General features: G+C 42.6%; 1 protein-coding gene across 1 annotated transcript in view; it reads right to left on the bottom strand.

Annotated features, from left to right (window-relative positions):
- SCAPER (S-phase cyclin A-associated protein in the ER) overlaps positions 1 to 14,598 on the bottom strand; it is a gene marked incomplete at its 5' end in the record, with an annotated part of 96,991 nt that extends 82,393 nt beyond the window's left edge. Inside the window, 8 exons of the mRNA XM_009072621.1 lie at positions 4,611 to 4,718; positions 5,799 to 5,951; positions 6,058 to 6,139; positions 9,580 to 9,722; positions 10,964 to 11,119; positions 13,413 to 13,553; positions 14,065 to 14,176; positions 14,481 to 14,598. Coding sequence (XP_009070869.1) covers positions 4,611 to 4,718; positions 5,799 to 5,951; positions 6,058 to 6,139; positions 9,580 to 9,722; positions 10,964 to 11,119; positions 13,413 to 13,553; positions 14,065 to 14,176; positions 14,481 to 14,598 — 1,013 coding nt within the window. The remainder of the gene's footprint in view (positions 1 to 4,610; positions 4,719 to 5,798; positions 5,952 to 6,057; positions 6,140 to 9,579; positions 9,723 to 10,963; positions 11,120 to 13,412; positions 13,554 to 14,064; positions 14,177 to 14,480) is intronic.
- Between the last annotated feature and the right edge of the window lie 119 nt (positions 14,599 to 14,717).

The following is a 14,717-nucleotide window of genomic DNA, read 5'->3' as shown; positions in this document are numbered from 1 at the left end:
GGAATAATGGAAGCAGCACACAGCTCTGAGAAAACAACTCCATTTCTTCAAGCAAAGCAACCCTTGTCCCTGGAAAGCTTTCAGAAATGTCAACCCTGTGAAGATCAGCCCTGCTGGGTGCTGCTCCCTGGCTGGCCCAGCACAGGTACCAGCACTCTGCTCCCTGGCACCTCTGGCCACATCCTGCCCCAGTGTGGAGCTGCCCACGGGGCACTGCCAGCTCAGCCAGGCCTGCTGGAAATCACACCCTGCTCAGCACAGCTGTGCCAGGAAGGCTCACACTGCAGTCCCAGCCAGCCCAGCCCTGGCTAGCTGGTCTGTGCAATGCCTGTGGGTGGGCTCAGCCAACCATGCCTTCAGATAAATCCTCACGTTTTAACACTGTCAATCTCCACACGGGATTATGTTTTCATTTGATCTAAATATACCTCTGAGAAGTTCTTTGTTTCATTTCTATAATGAGGACAATAGAGTCGGTTTTCTTCCCTGAAAAAAAAAAAAAAAAAAAAAAGCATATTTTTCACACATGCAAACAAAGCTTCATTAACATTCCTCCATTCTGCTTTGCAATACAGAATATTTCAGCATGAACCTTATCTAAATGAACCAACCCCTGCAAAGTTATCTTTTTTTCATCTGGTTTTTAGAAGTACTTTTTGCTTATTAGAAACACACTCAGACCACACGGAATGACATGATTTATACTCTCAAAGTACCTTTAAACCTTGGTATTCAAAGGACAGGAGGCACAGAGGAGAGCTGGGACAATGCTTCAAAGGAGGCAAGCTGAGGGATTACTGGGGTTAGGTGTATTCTCAAAGCAAACTAGGGGAGACAAGAAAGGCAAAGACAAAAGGGAAAGCAGAGAGGCACAGAAAGGAATCAGCCAGGTAGGAGCTACAAGTGGGAGCAAACATCTGCAAGGTCCTTGCAGAGACTCCTCAGCCTCATGAAATCACCAGGGGATGTCCTGTGGCACCTTCTCAGAGAGGCCTTTGGGTCACACAGGCTTTAACTCGGCCAAGCAATTAGTCAGGACTTCAAATATACTAATTGATTCCAGTGAAGTCAATGAAAGCAAATTGCTTACACTGTTTACATCTTTTGCAGTACCGAGAACATGAGGATATTGAGAGAGGGGATGGGAAATCAATAGCTTGGGAAATGGCAACGCAGAGGAAGGCAAAGCTGAGAGTTGGGTGGAAGCAGCAGGGAGAGGGAATGTGGACAGAACATTGCTACTGCACTGAAGATCGTGGTGAAATGATGTGGGACAGGGACAGCACTGAAAGCCCTGGAAATAGAATGGAGGAAAGATGACTTTTAGCCTGCTCAAAGTTCTACCAACCAGGTAAGAGGCCAGACAAAAGCAAAGTTACAAAGGAAGCAAAACTGAATAGAAGTGAATTTGCTTTCACGTGATAACCACTGCTTTAAAATTACTAGATCTTTGCTGTAAGAGAAATCTACATCCATTCCAGCTGGAATTAGAGAGAACTTCATGCTTTTTCATTTTCACTTCCTTCACTCAGAGCAAAACTCCTTTCTCTGTGTGTTTCACCTCACATATAGCATCTACAAGTGAATTCACCCCATTGATGATCTAACAGTAGCTGTCAGCCCTGCAAAAGATGTGCTGGAGTTAAACACAATGTACTCTCCACTCCAGAGCAATGGGAAATGACTCTAACCTGAAGTCTGCTTTTAGCTCTGAAAATGCCTGTAAGGTTACAGAATGCAGAGATGTCACAGTATGTAGCACACAGAATACAGACGGCATAGATGTATTTTACATACAGCATGTGTATATAGAATACTTAGCACCTCAAATATATCAGTTTCCTTCATACCTGACCAGATCAGCTCCTAGCCCAGGGGAATCCCTGTCCATGACCATGCAATACAGCTCTTAACTTACAGTCAAATCGACCACAAAAAAATCCTCACTGTGTGAAGAGGAATTATATAGTCACTTACTTAAATCAGCTTAAGGAGATACCTAACTCTTACCTTCTGTGATACCAACAGGGACAAAATAAAAGCATTTCAAGTCCTGTGATTTCTCAAGTAATAATAAAGTCTGTGGTCAGATTACAATTTTAACAAAGCTTCGTTTCTATTACACTCAGCAGGCTGAACACAAAGTGAGTCAAAGATCAAGAGTAACTTATCTGAGGTGTCAAGTGCAGAAGGTTAAAGGTGAAATTTTATTAGGTCAAAGGTGATATAAATAAAATCTTTTCTGTCACAGAAGAAGGGTCACAGACAAGATGTATATAATCTAAAGACATCACAGATGACAAGTAATAACTTTAAGTAGTACAAGTGTGTTCTCACTACAGTTACCTCCACTGACTAAAAAAATTGAAACCAGTGATAAATAAGTACCTGTGAGTATTAGAATACTTCCCTGGAATATGGTTTTATTCCATGTAACACTTTGGAATTTTTCCTCAAGTATTTCAGAACTCGAGGAGCTGCTGAATGCTTTGGCTGTGGGGGTGGCAGTAACTGTGCATGCTGAACAAAGAGGTACACAAAGCAAATTGATCCAATAAATAAAGCTGCTTTCCTACTTTACACTGACCATAACTCTAACATGCAGATCTCACCAGAGCTCTTTGGAAAAAAACACAATAACAAAGAACAGAGAGGGCCTCGGGCCAAGGAAACGTCAGAGTACAATAATATCAGTCAGAATTTTATACTCTAATTGAAACACAGCTATAAATAATATATAAACTATCTGACAATGGAAGCATCCACGTGTTACCTGTGTGCCAAATCCTAGGCACCACCTTGATTAAGGGTACTGAAATCTGCTGCTGGAATCCTCAAGCTGTTCATTCAGTCCAAGCTCTTCTCTCCTGCACTACGTGTGGATTTCAGGGAATCTCTGCATTTTGCCTAATCCTGCTCTTAAATTCCCATCAAAACGTGTTGCTGACAATCCCTGGATTTCAGCACACGATGTCAGACACCACAAAAATCAGGATCTCTGTGCCCTCTAGTGGAACTTGGCCTTCCCCAGCTAGGTGCAAATGCAGCTGAAGGCACTGATCCCTTTTTTTTGGGCAGCTGGAATCGCTCAGCCATCAAATCAGACGCTGTGAATAGTGTGTAACACACAGGCAAAAGCACATCCAGCTCCCTGTTTTCCTCCAGATCCACGAGAGCCAGCTATCCTGCAGGAACCACAGGTCAGTGACAGATCCAGCAAAGGCTGGGGAGACACAAGATGATTTCAAGGCAGTGTGGACCAACACCAAAGATGCTGGAAATCTCCCAGCCTGCATCTCCAGGCACAGAGATGCAGTGTGAATCCTTCTCCCATACACCCAGCCTGGCATCTGAACACCAAACCCAGCCCACAAAACTCCCACCAACCACTGTCCAAGAGGAAAAAAAGAAACTGAGAAACCAGTTTATGTACTTTAGTTACAGTTGGGAAAGGACAGGCAAAGTGCAACTCAGCACACAGTTATTCCACCAGACTACTGTATCTGTCCAATCAGCTTTTCCTGGTTTTGCAGTGATAACCACCTCTATATTTCAGTGCCTTAGAGGCCTAACTCTCCAGAGCTTTTGAAAAAGGAAAGATCTTACAATGTAAGAAACTGGAAATAAAGAGAAGATTTCAGCAAATGAAAATAGTAACAAGAACTGTGAAGGAAACAGAAAAAATTAGAACTACTGTACAATGTCACTGGAATCAGCTTGGCTGGAAACAGATTTCCAGACACAATGAAGTGAAATCTCAATCACCTCTGAAGAAGTGTCTTGCACAGAATTTCCTCCTCACACCTGACAGGTGTAATACACAGACATTCACTACTTGTTTTGGATGTGGCAGAATTCTAGAAAAGGCATGGACTTAATACTGCTGTTCAACTCAAAATTAAGTCAGAAAACCATTCAGAAATCTTTTCCACAAAACAGCACATTCTCTGGATGTAAAAACATCCTCAGTGCTTCCTAAAAATCACCCTCTGTGCCAGCTCTCCTAAAGAAGCTACTGAAAAACTAAGTACTGTTCTTCTTAGCAATGCTAATAGTTACAAACCATTTCCAATCTTACATGCAGAATAGTTTAACAGTACAATTTCCAGCACTGTGGACCTTGATGCCCAGGACAGCACATCTGATAGCCTAAAAAAGGACTAAGGTATTTCAAGCAACAAGAAGGAGCCAAGGGAAAAAAACAAGATGCCAACACCCAGAACACATCATGTTTTTATGATGAAAAGATGAATACAGTGGGTATTTCAAGCAACAAGAAGGAGCCAAAGGAAAAAACCAAGATGCCAACACCCGGAACACATCATGTTTTTATTATGAAAAGATGAATACAGTAAGGTGAGAAATGCCTCTGATTAATAGAAAAGCAATTAGTGACAGTTTAGGAAGACTGGATTTCAAAGGGCAGCTCCTGAAGTACTGGAATGCACTGTTTCCTCCATTCCCTCACACTGGCAGTCTACTATGGCTCTGTGCTAACAGCAAGAGTCTTGATCAATTCCCTTGTAAGGATTCCCAGGATTGCCCCAGGCTGCTCAGCTGGATGGCATTTAAAACCAGAAGTAATATAGAAAAAATATCACAACACTTACCACTTCTTCATCTGAAAGCTCTCGTCCTTGTATGCTGCTGTTTTCCCTCACAGCTTGTTGGTGCTTTTTCCCTTTAATGTGGCTAAAGAGATACACTTCTGATGAAATCTGGAATGACAATGACTTCAGTCATTTTCTCTTGCAAATTCCATAATCTATAGATAACAATATTTTAAATATAAAAGGTGCCAATTTGTCAGGAGTGTGTTCAGAAGTTCAAGTACAGTACTGTGCTCCTCAGCTTAACTTACATCTTTTATGCAGGATTTAAGAGTAAATTCCAGAATGATTTTCTAGCCATCAATGTAATCACAGATTAAAAATAAAATCTTATCATCTCACTTGTACTTCAATCTAACTATATATTGCAATTGCACACTGGAATGATCAGTGACTGTGCAAAACTCCAGTATGCTGAGCCTGAGTTTGTTCCAGCACTGCCTGAGGTGATCCCAAGCAATCCTGCTTAATTTAGCAATTAAAGAGACATAGTCTCTCTTTAGTGGGATAAAGGCTACAATAATGCACAGTCTTTGCACACCAGTAAAACCAGTTATCAACAGTAGGTATCTCCCAGCCTTCCTGGATGGCTTCTCTCCTCCACCACTGCTGGGACACACCTCAGGGCACACACACGCAGAGATTCCCTGCCGAGACTGGAAATCTGCCTAGCCAGAAAACAAGACACCAAAGGAAAAGAGACAAAATAAACACAGATTTTCCAACACTTTGAAGCCTCCAACCAAACTCAATTCAAGAACTTCTGGAGCTTGACCCAGTTTCTCGGTATTTAGTATCCTACAGTGAATTTCAGCCAAATGAAACTTGTCCAATCAACCCCTGAACTCATAGTAAATTCAAATACCCACAGGACCTCACGAGGTGTTCACAGCTCAGCTGTCTGCTATGTAAAGAACCACATTCTTCATCCACCTTCCATTTGATACTCCTGAATTCCTAGTTTCTTAGCAGAGACAACTAATAACTGAGCACTGCCCACATTCTCCATTCTACCTACAATCTGCAGTTCTTCCCAGTCTACCCTAACCCACCTGATTCACAGACAGAAAAATCCAGAATAAGGTGTACACCAGAAGAGCAGAGACACAGTAAATGTGCAGTGCTCTCACCTTTGTAGCTTCATGGCTTAGGTTGGCCCTGTAACCCCAACAGTATTCCCTAACTTACCATGACATTGCAGAGTGAGCACTGTTTCTTTCGTTCATACGGTGTAAGTTTTGGTGCATAATCAGTATTAGCATGTCTTCCACTGCTTAATTCAGCTGCTTTCTCTTTTCTTTGCTCAATTTGTTCCATGTGCCTTCTAATACTTTCATCATGCTGAAAGGAAAAGAAGCAGAAAAGAAGAACACATCGAATTACAGCAAACAGAATTACTGTACGAAGAAATATTGATCTATTTTTCAACCAATGTATCCTTTTATACCTTCAGCTGAATCTTCTTCTGCAGTTCTTCCATGGCTTCTTGCTGAGCTGCAGTAAGAGCTGCCAACCTCTCTTCTCGATCCCTAACCAAAAGGGAATAAAATACAGAGAGAACTTGTAATAAAATCTGAATAACACTGACAGATGTAGGTCTGAAACGGAGACCAAAATCCCCCCAAAACGAAGCTGGAACCTTTGCAGCAGGACATGGATCATCCCTCAGTCCAACTCTGAGCAATGATAGTCAAGATGATGCTCCTCCCAACCAGTGCTGCATGTGAGGCCCTTGTTCAGACAACTGTTGCAGTCAGTGAGCCAAAGGGGAGGAGAGGAAGGGCAAACTGAAGACAGGCCTTACAGCCCTCAGGGCAGTGGGTTTTATAAAAATGATGATCACTGCAAGTTTGAATATAGAAACTTACAGATAAAACTCTGACCAACAATCAATAGTTTCATAGTATGTTAAGGGGTTGGAATGGAGCTTAGAGATCACCCAGTCCCAACTCCCTGCGCTGGGCACGGACACCTCCCATCACAACAGGTTGCTCAAGGTTTTATTCAACCCAGGCTTTGAACACTGCCAGGGCTGGGGCAGCCACAGCCTCCCTGGGCAACCTGTGCCAGTGTCTCACCACCCTCACAGGGAAAACTTCTGCCTAAGATCTAATCTGAATTTCCCTTTCAATTTATCTCCACTGCTCCTTGTCCTGTCACTGCAGCTCCTAACCAAGAGTCCCTCTGCAGCTTCCCTGGAGCCCCTTCAGCTCCTGGCAGGTTGCTATGAAAAATGTTTATATCAAATAATACAGTCTTGAGTGATAAACTGATGCTCTAGAACACTGCAGTTCTAAATGTTCAAGGCAGAGAGCAGCAAAAGAGGCATTTACCTGTCACCTTCTCCACATTATTGCAGTCAGGACCTACTCTGCTCACTAAACCTGTCTGCCCTACTTTCCTCTTCCCAAAACTGAATCATGACATTGCAGTGGAGTTTGTTATGGGTGGATTTCTGTTTGCTTGGGGTTTTTAAACAGAAATCTGATATAAAACCCGAATCACTTCAGTAAAAGCAGAAGGCTCAGATAAAGGAACATTTTAAAGCAAAAAGCCTCAGAAAATTTAAAAGAAGACAGGGAGGAAGTAAGTTGAATGATAAACACTAACTCTTCCAAAGACCATGGCCATGGGGGCTGAGGAAGAGATGATGGATGAGAAGCATTAGGCAGAGTTTCTGTGCTATCTCCTGAGGTACAAAAAGAAAAACCCAACTACAGTCTTTGTTTTTGTTTCACAGAGCTCCTGACTCACACCAGGAGCTGAAACAAATCACAACTAACACATGACCCAAACCCAAAGCTTCTTTCAGCTCCTTCTTTCAGTTTGTGTTTTTATGCATTGGTTAAACGCTATAAACTACAACAAATTGCTATCACTGCATACTTGGGGTTAACAGGATTTGAAACAAAACTCTCCAGTTTCCATTTATAGAGCACCAACATTGCCCCTGCACAAGCCCTTCTGAAAAGCCTTTTTACATGGTTAGGGCACATTATGCAGTTTTATGATTTCTATTGACAAGAACAAAATTTTCCATATTACAGATTTCAACTCTCTGGAATATAAAATACTTTGAAATTACAACTAAAACCTTACTGGAAACAAGCTAACGTACCATAAGGGCAGAGGGGCTTTTAAAGGCAGTTTTAAGTACACTATTCCTTTCATACAGATGCTTTAATCACCACCAGATGCACATGGTAAAGCTTATACTGAAGAAACTTCAAGCAGATACTCCAGAAATTACTTATTCCTGCAAGTATTAAATCTTCAGGATCTGAGCCAAATCCTAGCAGCAGGAAAAAAAAACCCCAACTAAACACCAAATGATACCCTGAGGCTGAAATCCAGGACGGAAGGGACAGCACAGCCAGCTCCCTGTCAGGCTCATCCTTCCCTCAACTGCCAAACCAGGACACTTGGAATTCTCCTCTAATTCTGCTGTGTTAGAGAAACCTCAGAACTGTGATTAAGATGTAATGACTCTGAGGCCACTCTGACAGAACAGAATCACCAGATTGAAGGGCACCACACATACACTTTTTCCTCCTCTTTCCCAAAATTATTAGAAGAAAAAAGAAGAAATCTCTTGTGTAATCAGTATCTGGCAAAGAAAAACAAGTGCAAGCACAGAGCTGTGATATCCAGTCCAAAGTGTTTGAAAACTGAGTGTTGTAGCAGCAAATCCAGAAGAAATTTGCTGACACACAATGCAAACAGAAGGCAAATGGAAACTGCTGCTCCTCACATGTCCTAAGGAAATCAGTGGGGTGCAGAGGGAAGTGGCAGGTTTAACATTGACTCCACAAAGAGTGAACAGTTATGTGCTTGGAGCTGTTAGACAAGTTCTCACTGTAGAAGACCTTACAAGACAAAGATGTCAATGGGACAATTATCCCATGTTTTTTTGCTGTGAGGGCTTCCTCAAATTTCAGAAAGATGCAGAAGCCTCACACATGCAGTGTCTATTTTCCCAAAACAGCATATCCGAAATTCTCCCTGTGAGTCCTAATCTTCAAGTGTCTGCAAATAAGATGCTGAATATCCCTTCCAGCTCACTCTAGCTCACTGTGACTTTGGCTCAATACACTGAGGAAGTCCATGAAGTCTTGGGAAAGGCTATAGATCCTACCCACAATTCATTACACATCTAATGGAAAGCTCAATCTCTTTACGATGTCAATCATGATTTGGGAAGATCAACAGTGACAAATAAAAATGTATGAACAACCATTAGTGAACACCCATCACAGAAAAAAAAGTGAATTTTATCCAGGTGTTATGGAACGTTTGTAGCACAGGAACCATAGGAGAAGAGGGAGTAATGGGAGGTGAATACAAAGAGTTTGGCAAATTAAACAAGGAGAAAGCAGTTTCCCTGTGTCAGACCTGAAAGCAAACCTCTCTGCACCTCAGCTGTGGCTCAAAAGAAAGAGAGAGAAGAGCCCACGCAAAATCTCCTCTATGAACTCCTGATTCTGGGCAAAACCATCAACCAAGCAGTTTGCAGGTAGTGGAATTAATGAAGCCTCATTTCCCAGCCTTGTGCTTCACAAACGTCATCTCTGATGTCTACAAAAAGGTGAACTCAAATTGATGCCACTAAGTCCAAAAGCTCCTGGAGAGTGGAGGAAATGGGGAACAGGGGAACATTAATTTTGCTTCCTCTGAAAACTAAGGTAAAATATGGAAAAGGCAAATTATTAAAAGGTCTTGTCAGCAATAAAGCTAAGAGGAATATAATAAAATACAACCTTGCATCTATCTAAGGAATACAAAACTTTATTACTGAATCTGTGATGACTCACCTGATTTCTTCCGTCAAACCATTCATCATAAACACTTATTAATGCTGCTGTTTAAACTCCTGACAGGCTAGGGAGGCACTGCTGTTCCAGAGAGGGTGCAGTGTGCTGGAGAGGGGGACAGGGAAGGGCAGGGAAGCAAGAAGTGCCTGAGGAGTTACCTGGCCCTCTCCCGTGCAGCATCTTCTCGGGCTTTCTCCTTCTCCTGCCGCTGCTGCTCGATCCGAGCCTCCTGCTCCTTCCTGCGCAGCAGCAGCTCCTCCACCCGCGCCTGCCGCTCTGCCTCCAGCGCTCGCTTGCGCTCCTGGAGGGGGAAAAATTTAAAAAGCATTAACAGAAACTCTGTTTTATCTCCTTATGGAATTTTAGCTTTCCCCATGGAGTAAGAACTGAGATTTTAGGAGCTAAAGGAGTAATATGCAAACATGACTGTACTGAGAAGCTTGGACACACATAGCTGTGTGACTGACCTACACGTGAACTGGCCATGTGTCCTGCTCATCCTGAGGAGGTCACAGCATCATAGTAGGTTAAGGGCTTGCAATGGAGCTTAGAGACCATCCAGTCCCAACCTCCTGCCATGGGCAGCGACACCTCCCATCACAACAGGGTGCTCAAGATTTATCCAACCTGGCTTTGAACACTGCCAGGGCTGGGGCAGCCACAGCCTCCCTGGGCAACCTGTGCCAGTGTCTCATCACCCTCACAGCAAAACTTCTTCCTAATATCTAATCTAAGTTTCCCTCTCTGCAGTGCTTGTTCAACTGCAGCCTAAGGACAGCCCAATGCTTACATAGCCCAGGAAAGGACTAAAACTGACAGAGACAAGAAAGAGTTAAAAAACCCCAAATCACAGAAAGGAACACTCCAGGGAAGCCATGCTCTGGAAAAGGGGAATATGAGTAACTACAAGAAACAGGATCACTGAGATTAGGTTTTTGACAATCCATCTGGAAGAGCACTTTTCACTGACAGTGCAATCGACCCTTGGAAATCCAGAAATATTTAATCCTCTCTCATAAAGTTTCATCCAGCCCTTTTGGAATATGTTCTGCCTCAAAACTGGCTGCAGAACCACTGAAGTCAATAACATGCCCCATTTTTCAATACATTAGTATTAAAAAGGCCAAACCCAACCAGACAAGAACCAACCAAGACTCCAGGAACAAACATGTTTGTGCTGGGGCTTCCCCTGATCCTGTGTAAAGCACTGTCATTCTGACAGCAGGCATAGGCTAAGGGATATTTTTCTGCTTCCTCTCTCAAAGTTCTAAGTATTACCAACAGCAAAGGATTTCATTATAGAGGAATAATAAATATTTTTTAAAGTTTAGGACAAGCATGGATCATCTCCCCAGCAGCAATGATACCTCTGCTCGAGGGGTTTGAGACTTACCTTCTTCCCTCTCAGAGCTGAAATGTTTGAAAGGACAAACATAACAGAACAAACTTCTCTAAAGCTGAGTAAAGGATGGAAAGCAACAAAGACTGCAGAGCACATATGAAACACACACATTTCCTTGTCCCCCTGCAGATATTCTGTACCTGAACTGCCTCATCCCGGGCTTGTTTCTCCTCCTGCCGCCGCTGCCGCTCCTCCTGGAGCTCGTTGAGGCGCTGCTCATACTCCTTCAGCTTGTTCAACACATCGTGGCGTTTGTTCTGAGCTTCTAAGGTGTTTATAAATGCAATTTCATTGACCTGCAAATCATCAGAGGGTGTAAGAGAAGACCTGAGAAGCTGAAATGAGTTTCATTTGCAGGGAATTCCATCCACTTGTTAATCACCCATTTGATAATGAAACTGTGGGATATTTCTCCAGATTGGTTTGGAAACCTACCAGGTTGAGAATAAGGCTTTAGAGTTTTTATGTGCTTTCTTGTTTTGGTTTGTTTTAAACAACATAGTCCATGGAATATAAAAAGAGAAAGTCAATTGTATGTGAAAAACAAGAATGTTTGGGTAAAATGCAGAAAAAGCTTCCCAATCTTCTCAGCAATGAGACTGCATCAGTCTATTCTCTCATTCACCTAATGTGGAATGACAAGGACCAGACAGATACATCAGTACAATACAGAAGTGTTAGCAGAATCCAACAGGTCTTTGATCTAACTTGAGATATAAGGATACTTACTGAATAAAAAGTGAAACTACACGACATGTGTAAGAAAAAAACAAATAACCTCATGGTCTTAATATTTCTTACCAGAGCAGCCTATTCCACCAACATATATTACCTTTATCAGCCACAGCACAGTGCAGCACACAAGAACAAAACCATGAAAACAAGAAAAGCCTCAAAGAACTTTCATGGGTATACTAAAAAGAACGAGTAAAGAGAACATACATAGACAAACAGCTGACCTGAAGGGTGGTAGGATAATGTTTGTACCTTTGTTTACTGACTGGAATCCATTTACAGAACAGATTTTACAGGTCAGTAAACAAGCAAGCACTGGGAATTTAGATAACCAACTGGGCAGCAACAGTTGCCATGGTCTCAGCTATCCTGCTCATCAGCTCTTCCTCTAAAGCTTCCTGGCCCAATTAACCTTTGTTTCCAGAACACCAAACCTCACGAGGCACCAGATCTTACCCACTTAAACACACACAAGGCTTGAAACATCTGCTTAGCTGGGGAATTATGGCAAGTGTGATTTGGCTAATACAATTACAGAAGTCACACCAGTATAATGAAATAATAATGAAGGTATGCTAGACTGAATTTGGGAGCCTAGAAACCACTTGAATCCAAGAGACAGATACAGCACAAAGTAGAAAAGCCAAATCAGTTTTGTTGTGCTTCTCTTAAATAGTATGGATGAACAGCTACATCAATCACAGCTGGGACACAGGCCCATCATCTCATGAAACATTTTGGCTTTAAGGAGATGAATAGACCTTTACTCAGGAAAAAGGCTTTAAAATAAAATACTTTGTTCCTGTTGTGCTGGGTTTGGCTGGGATAGAGTTAATTTTCTTTGTAGCAGCTAATATGGGGCTGTGCTTTGGATTTATGCTGGAAACAGTGCTGATAACAGGGATGTTTTCCTTACTGCTGAGCAGATCTTGCACTGCCTCAAGGCCAACTTGGGATACTTGAGACCACAGGATGTCATGGGCAGCAACAACCCCAGGGGAGGCTGGCAGGGGCCACTGCTCAGGGACTGGAGCTGTTTGCTTCTGCACCACTGTCTTTCCTGGGTATTATTTATCTCTCTCTGTTAATTTCTTTTTCCTTACAACTGATATCTTTGCCCCTGAACTATTAAACTGTTTCTATCTCAACCCATAAGTTTTCTCACTTTAACACTTGTGACTCTCCCCCCCATCCCACTGGGCTGTGGTGCTTAGCTGCTGGTTGGGGTTAAATCATGAAAATGTTTATCAAAGTAATGGGAATGAGGCAAACCAAAAAGCCTCCAGCTAGTACTTGTCTGAGGAAATGAGGTATTAAGTCAGAAGAGCACTGAATAGGAGTTGTTTTAGAATAACTGCAGGTTTCTATCTACTCCCAGCTGTTTAACAACACTAGTGGCACAAAACAGAACTACTGTTCAAGGACAGCTGGATCTAGAATGGATGTTTCAGGAAGGAAAAGAGCAATGAGCTCTTCCCACTTCTCTTTCTACATGCTGCAAAGCAGAGAGTTGATAACAGGATCTGCTCCTTCCCAGAGGACTAGCAATCACCCAAAATGCTTCATGCTAACTGTGAGGAACAGCAGCAGCAAGGCAACTATCAGCCCTTTATTGCAACCCATCTTTTCTTCCAGCCCAACCCACCACTGATGTCTAAGAACAGCTCATTAATTTTAAATTCACATTATGGAAAAACCATGCATTTAGACATCAGCATTTATCCACTCCATGGTTCACAAGTGTTCACATCCAACTTCCACCAGCCTTCGCAACCTACTCGTGAGTCCTCCAAGGTACAACACATATAAAAGCATAACTCCTAAGTAGTTCCTCTTTTAAACAAAGTAACTCACCTTAGCTTCTTCCTCCTGGGCTTTCTTCACAATTGCCTGTAGCTGCACTTCACGTTTGAATTCTGCATGGAGCAATTTCTCCTCCATCATCCTCCGTCTTTGATCTAACAACTCCTCTTTCCATTTCCTCACATCTTTCTCCTATAGATAAGGAGATGGAAAGCAACAAAGACTGCAGAGCACATATGAAACACACACATTTCCTATATTTCCAAATTCATTACTAACACAGTAACTGAAAACAGGGCCTGCATTTTCCTCAGGATTTTCTAATACCTGAAGCTTTCACCGCAGTAACAAAGTATTTTCACAGCCTGCACTCAGTTCAACCCAAACTCCACTGCTTTTGTTACACACCCAAACTGCTTCAGTTTGGGGAGTTTCAGCACTTCTGTTTGATACATGTAACATCTCTACTTGCGACTTGCCTGAATCTGGGTCAGTCTAGTACATCATCAACACTCCCACAGAAGCCCATGATTTGAAACAATGCTCTCTGTAGTATCTGTGATGCACAAATCACCTGTGAAAACTATGTGAACTCAGACGAAAACTTCATTTCACCACCAGTCTGAAATTCTAACATATCTCAGCTAGGTGAAAAAAAAGCCCTTTCTGGAAGGGCAGAGCAGCTCCATCACAGACAGCTTACCCTCTCCATTAATTTTTGAAGCTTCAGTGTCTTTTCTTCACGTAACTTTTCCCTCAGCTGTTGAGCTTTCATTTGTTTCTCTTCATGTTTCTTTTTGGATTCCGCTATTGTCCTTTTAATAAAAAACAAAAACAGAGCAAGCAAATGAGACAACATTAACTGACAGTGTAGCAACCATTTCTATGTCATTTCAGTAGCAGAAAACAAACAGGCCATGGGAGGGCAATTATTTCCCCCGAGTGTGAGTACTCTTCTTCTACACTTCACATCTTAACTCGGGGGCAATGCAGCACCAGCAATTTGTTATCAAAAGATATATACACATTTCTTTTACATTTTCCACCCACAGACTTAAGCAGCCATGGGTCTGGTTGCCTGTTTCAGTGGGTAGTGCAGAGAGGAGCCAAGGCCCAAACCTTTTGCGTGAGGGGGAGGAGAGTTTCTCGTGCATGTGTATGCCATGGCCGGGGGGACGCGCAGGCTCCTCCTCCACTCTGTCCCCCCACGAGTTGCTCTGGCGCCAAGACTCACGAGCTGCACAGCAAGAAAGAGAGGAGCATAATTGAAACACACTTCTCTAGAAGAAGTGCAAGTAATGAGGCTTAGTTCCCCATGAAGTTTCATCATTTCATAGGATGTTAAGGGGTTGGAAT

Source organism: Acanthisitta chloris, unplaced genomic scaffold (assembly GCF_000695815.1).
Source record: "Acanthisitta chloris isolate BGI_N310 unplaced genomic scaffold, ASM69581v1 scaffold12864, whole genome shotgun sequence".
In the NCBI taxonomy this organism is placed as follows: Eukaryota; Metazoa; Chordata; class Aves; order Passeriformes; family Acanthisittidae; genus Acanthisitta; species Acanthisitta chloris.
Note: the sequence above shows the minus strand (reverse complement) of the source record. Positions and strands in the feature narration are given on the sequence as shown.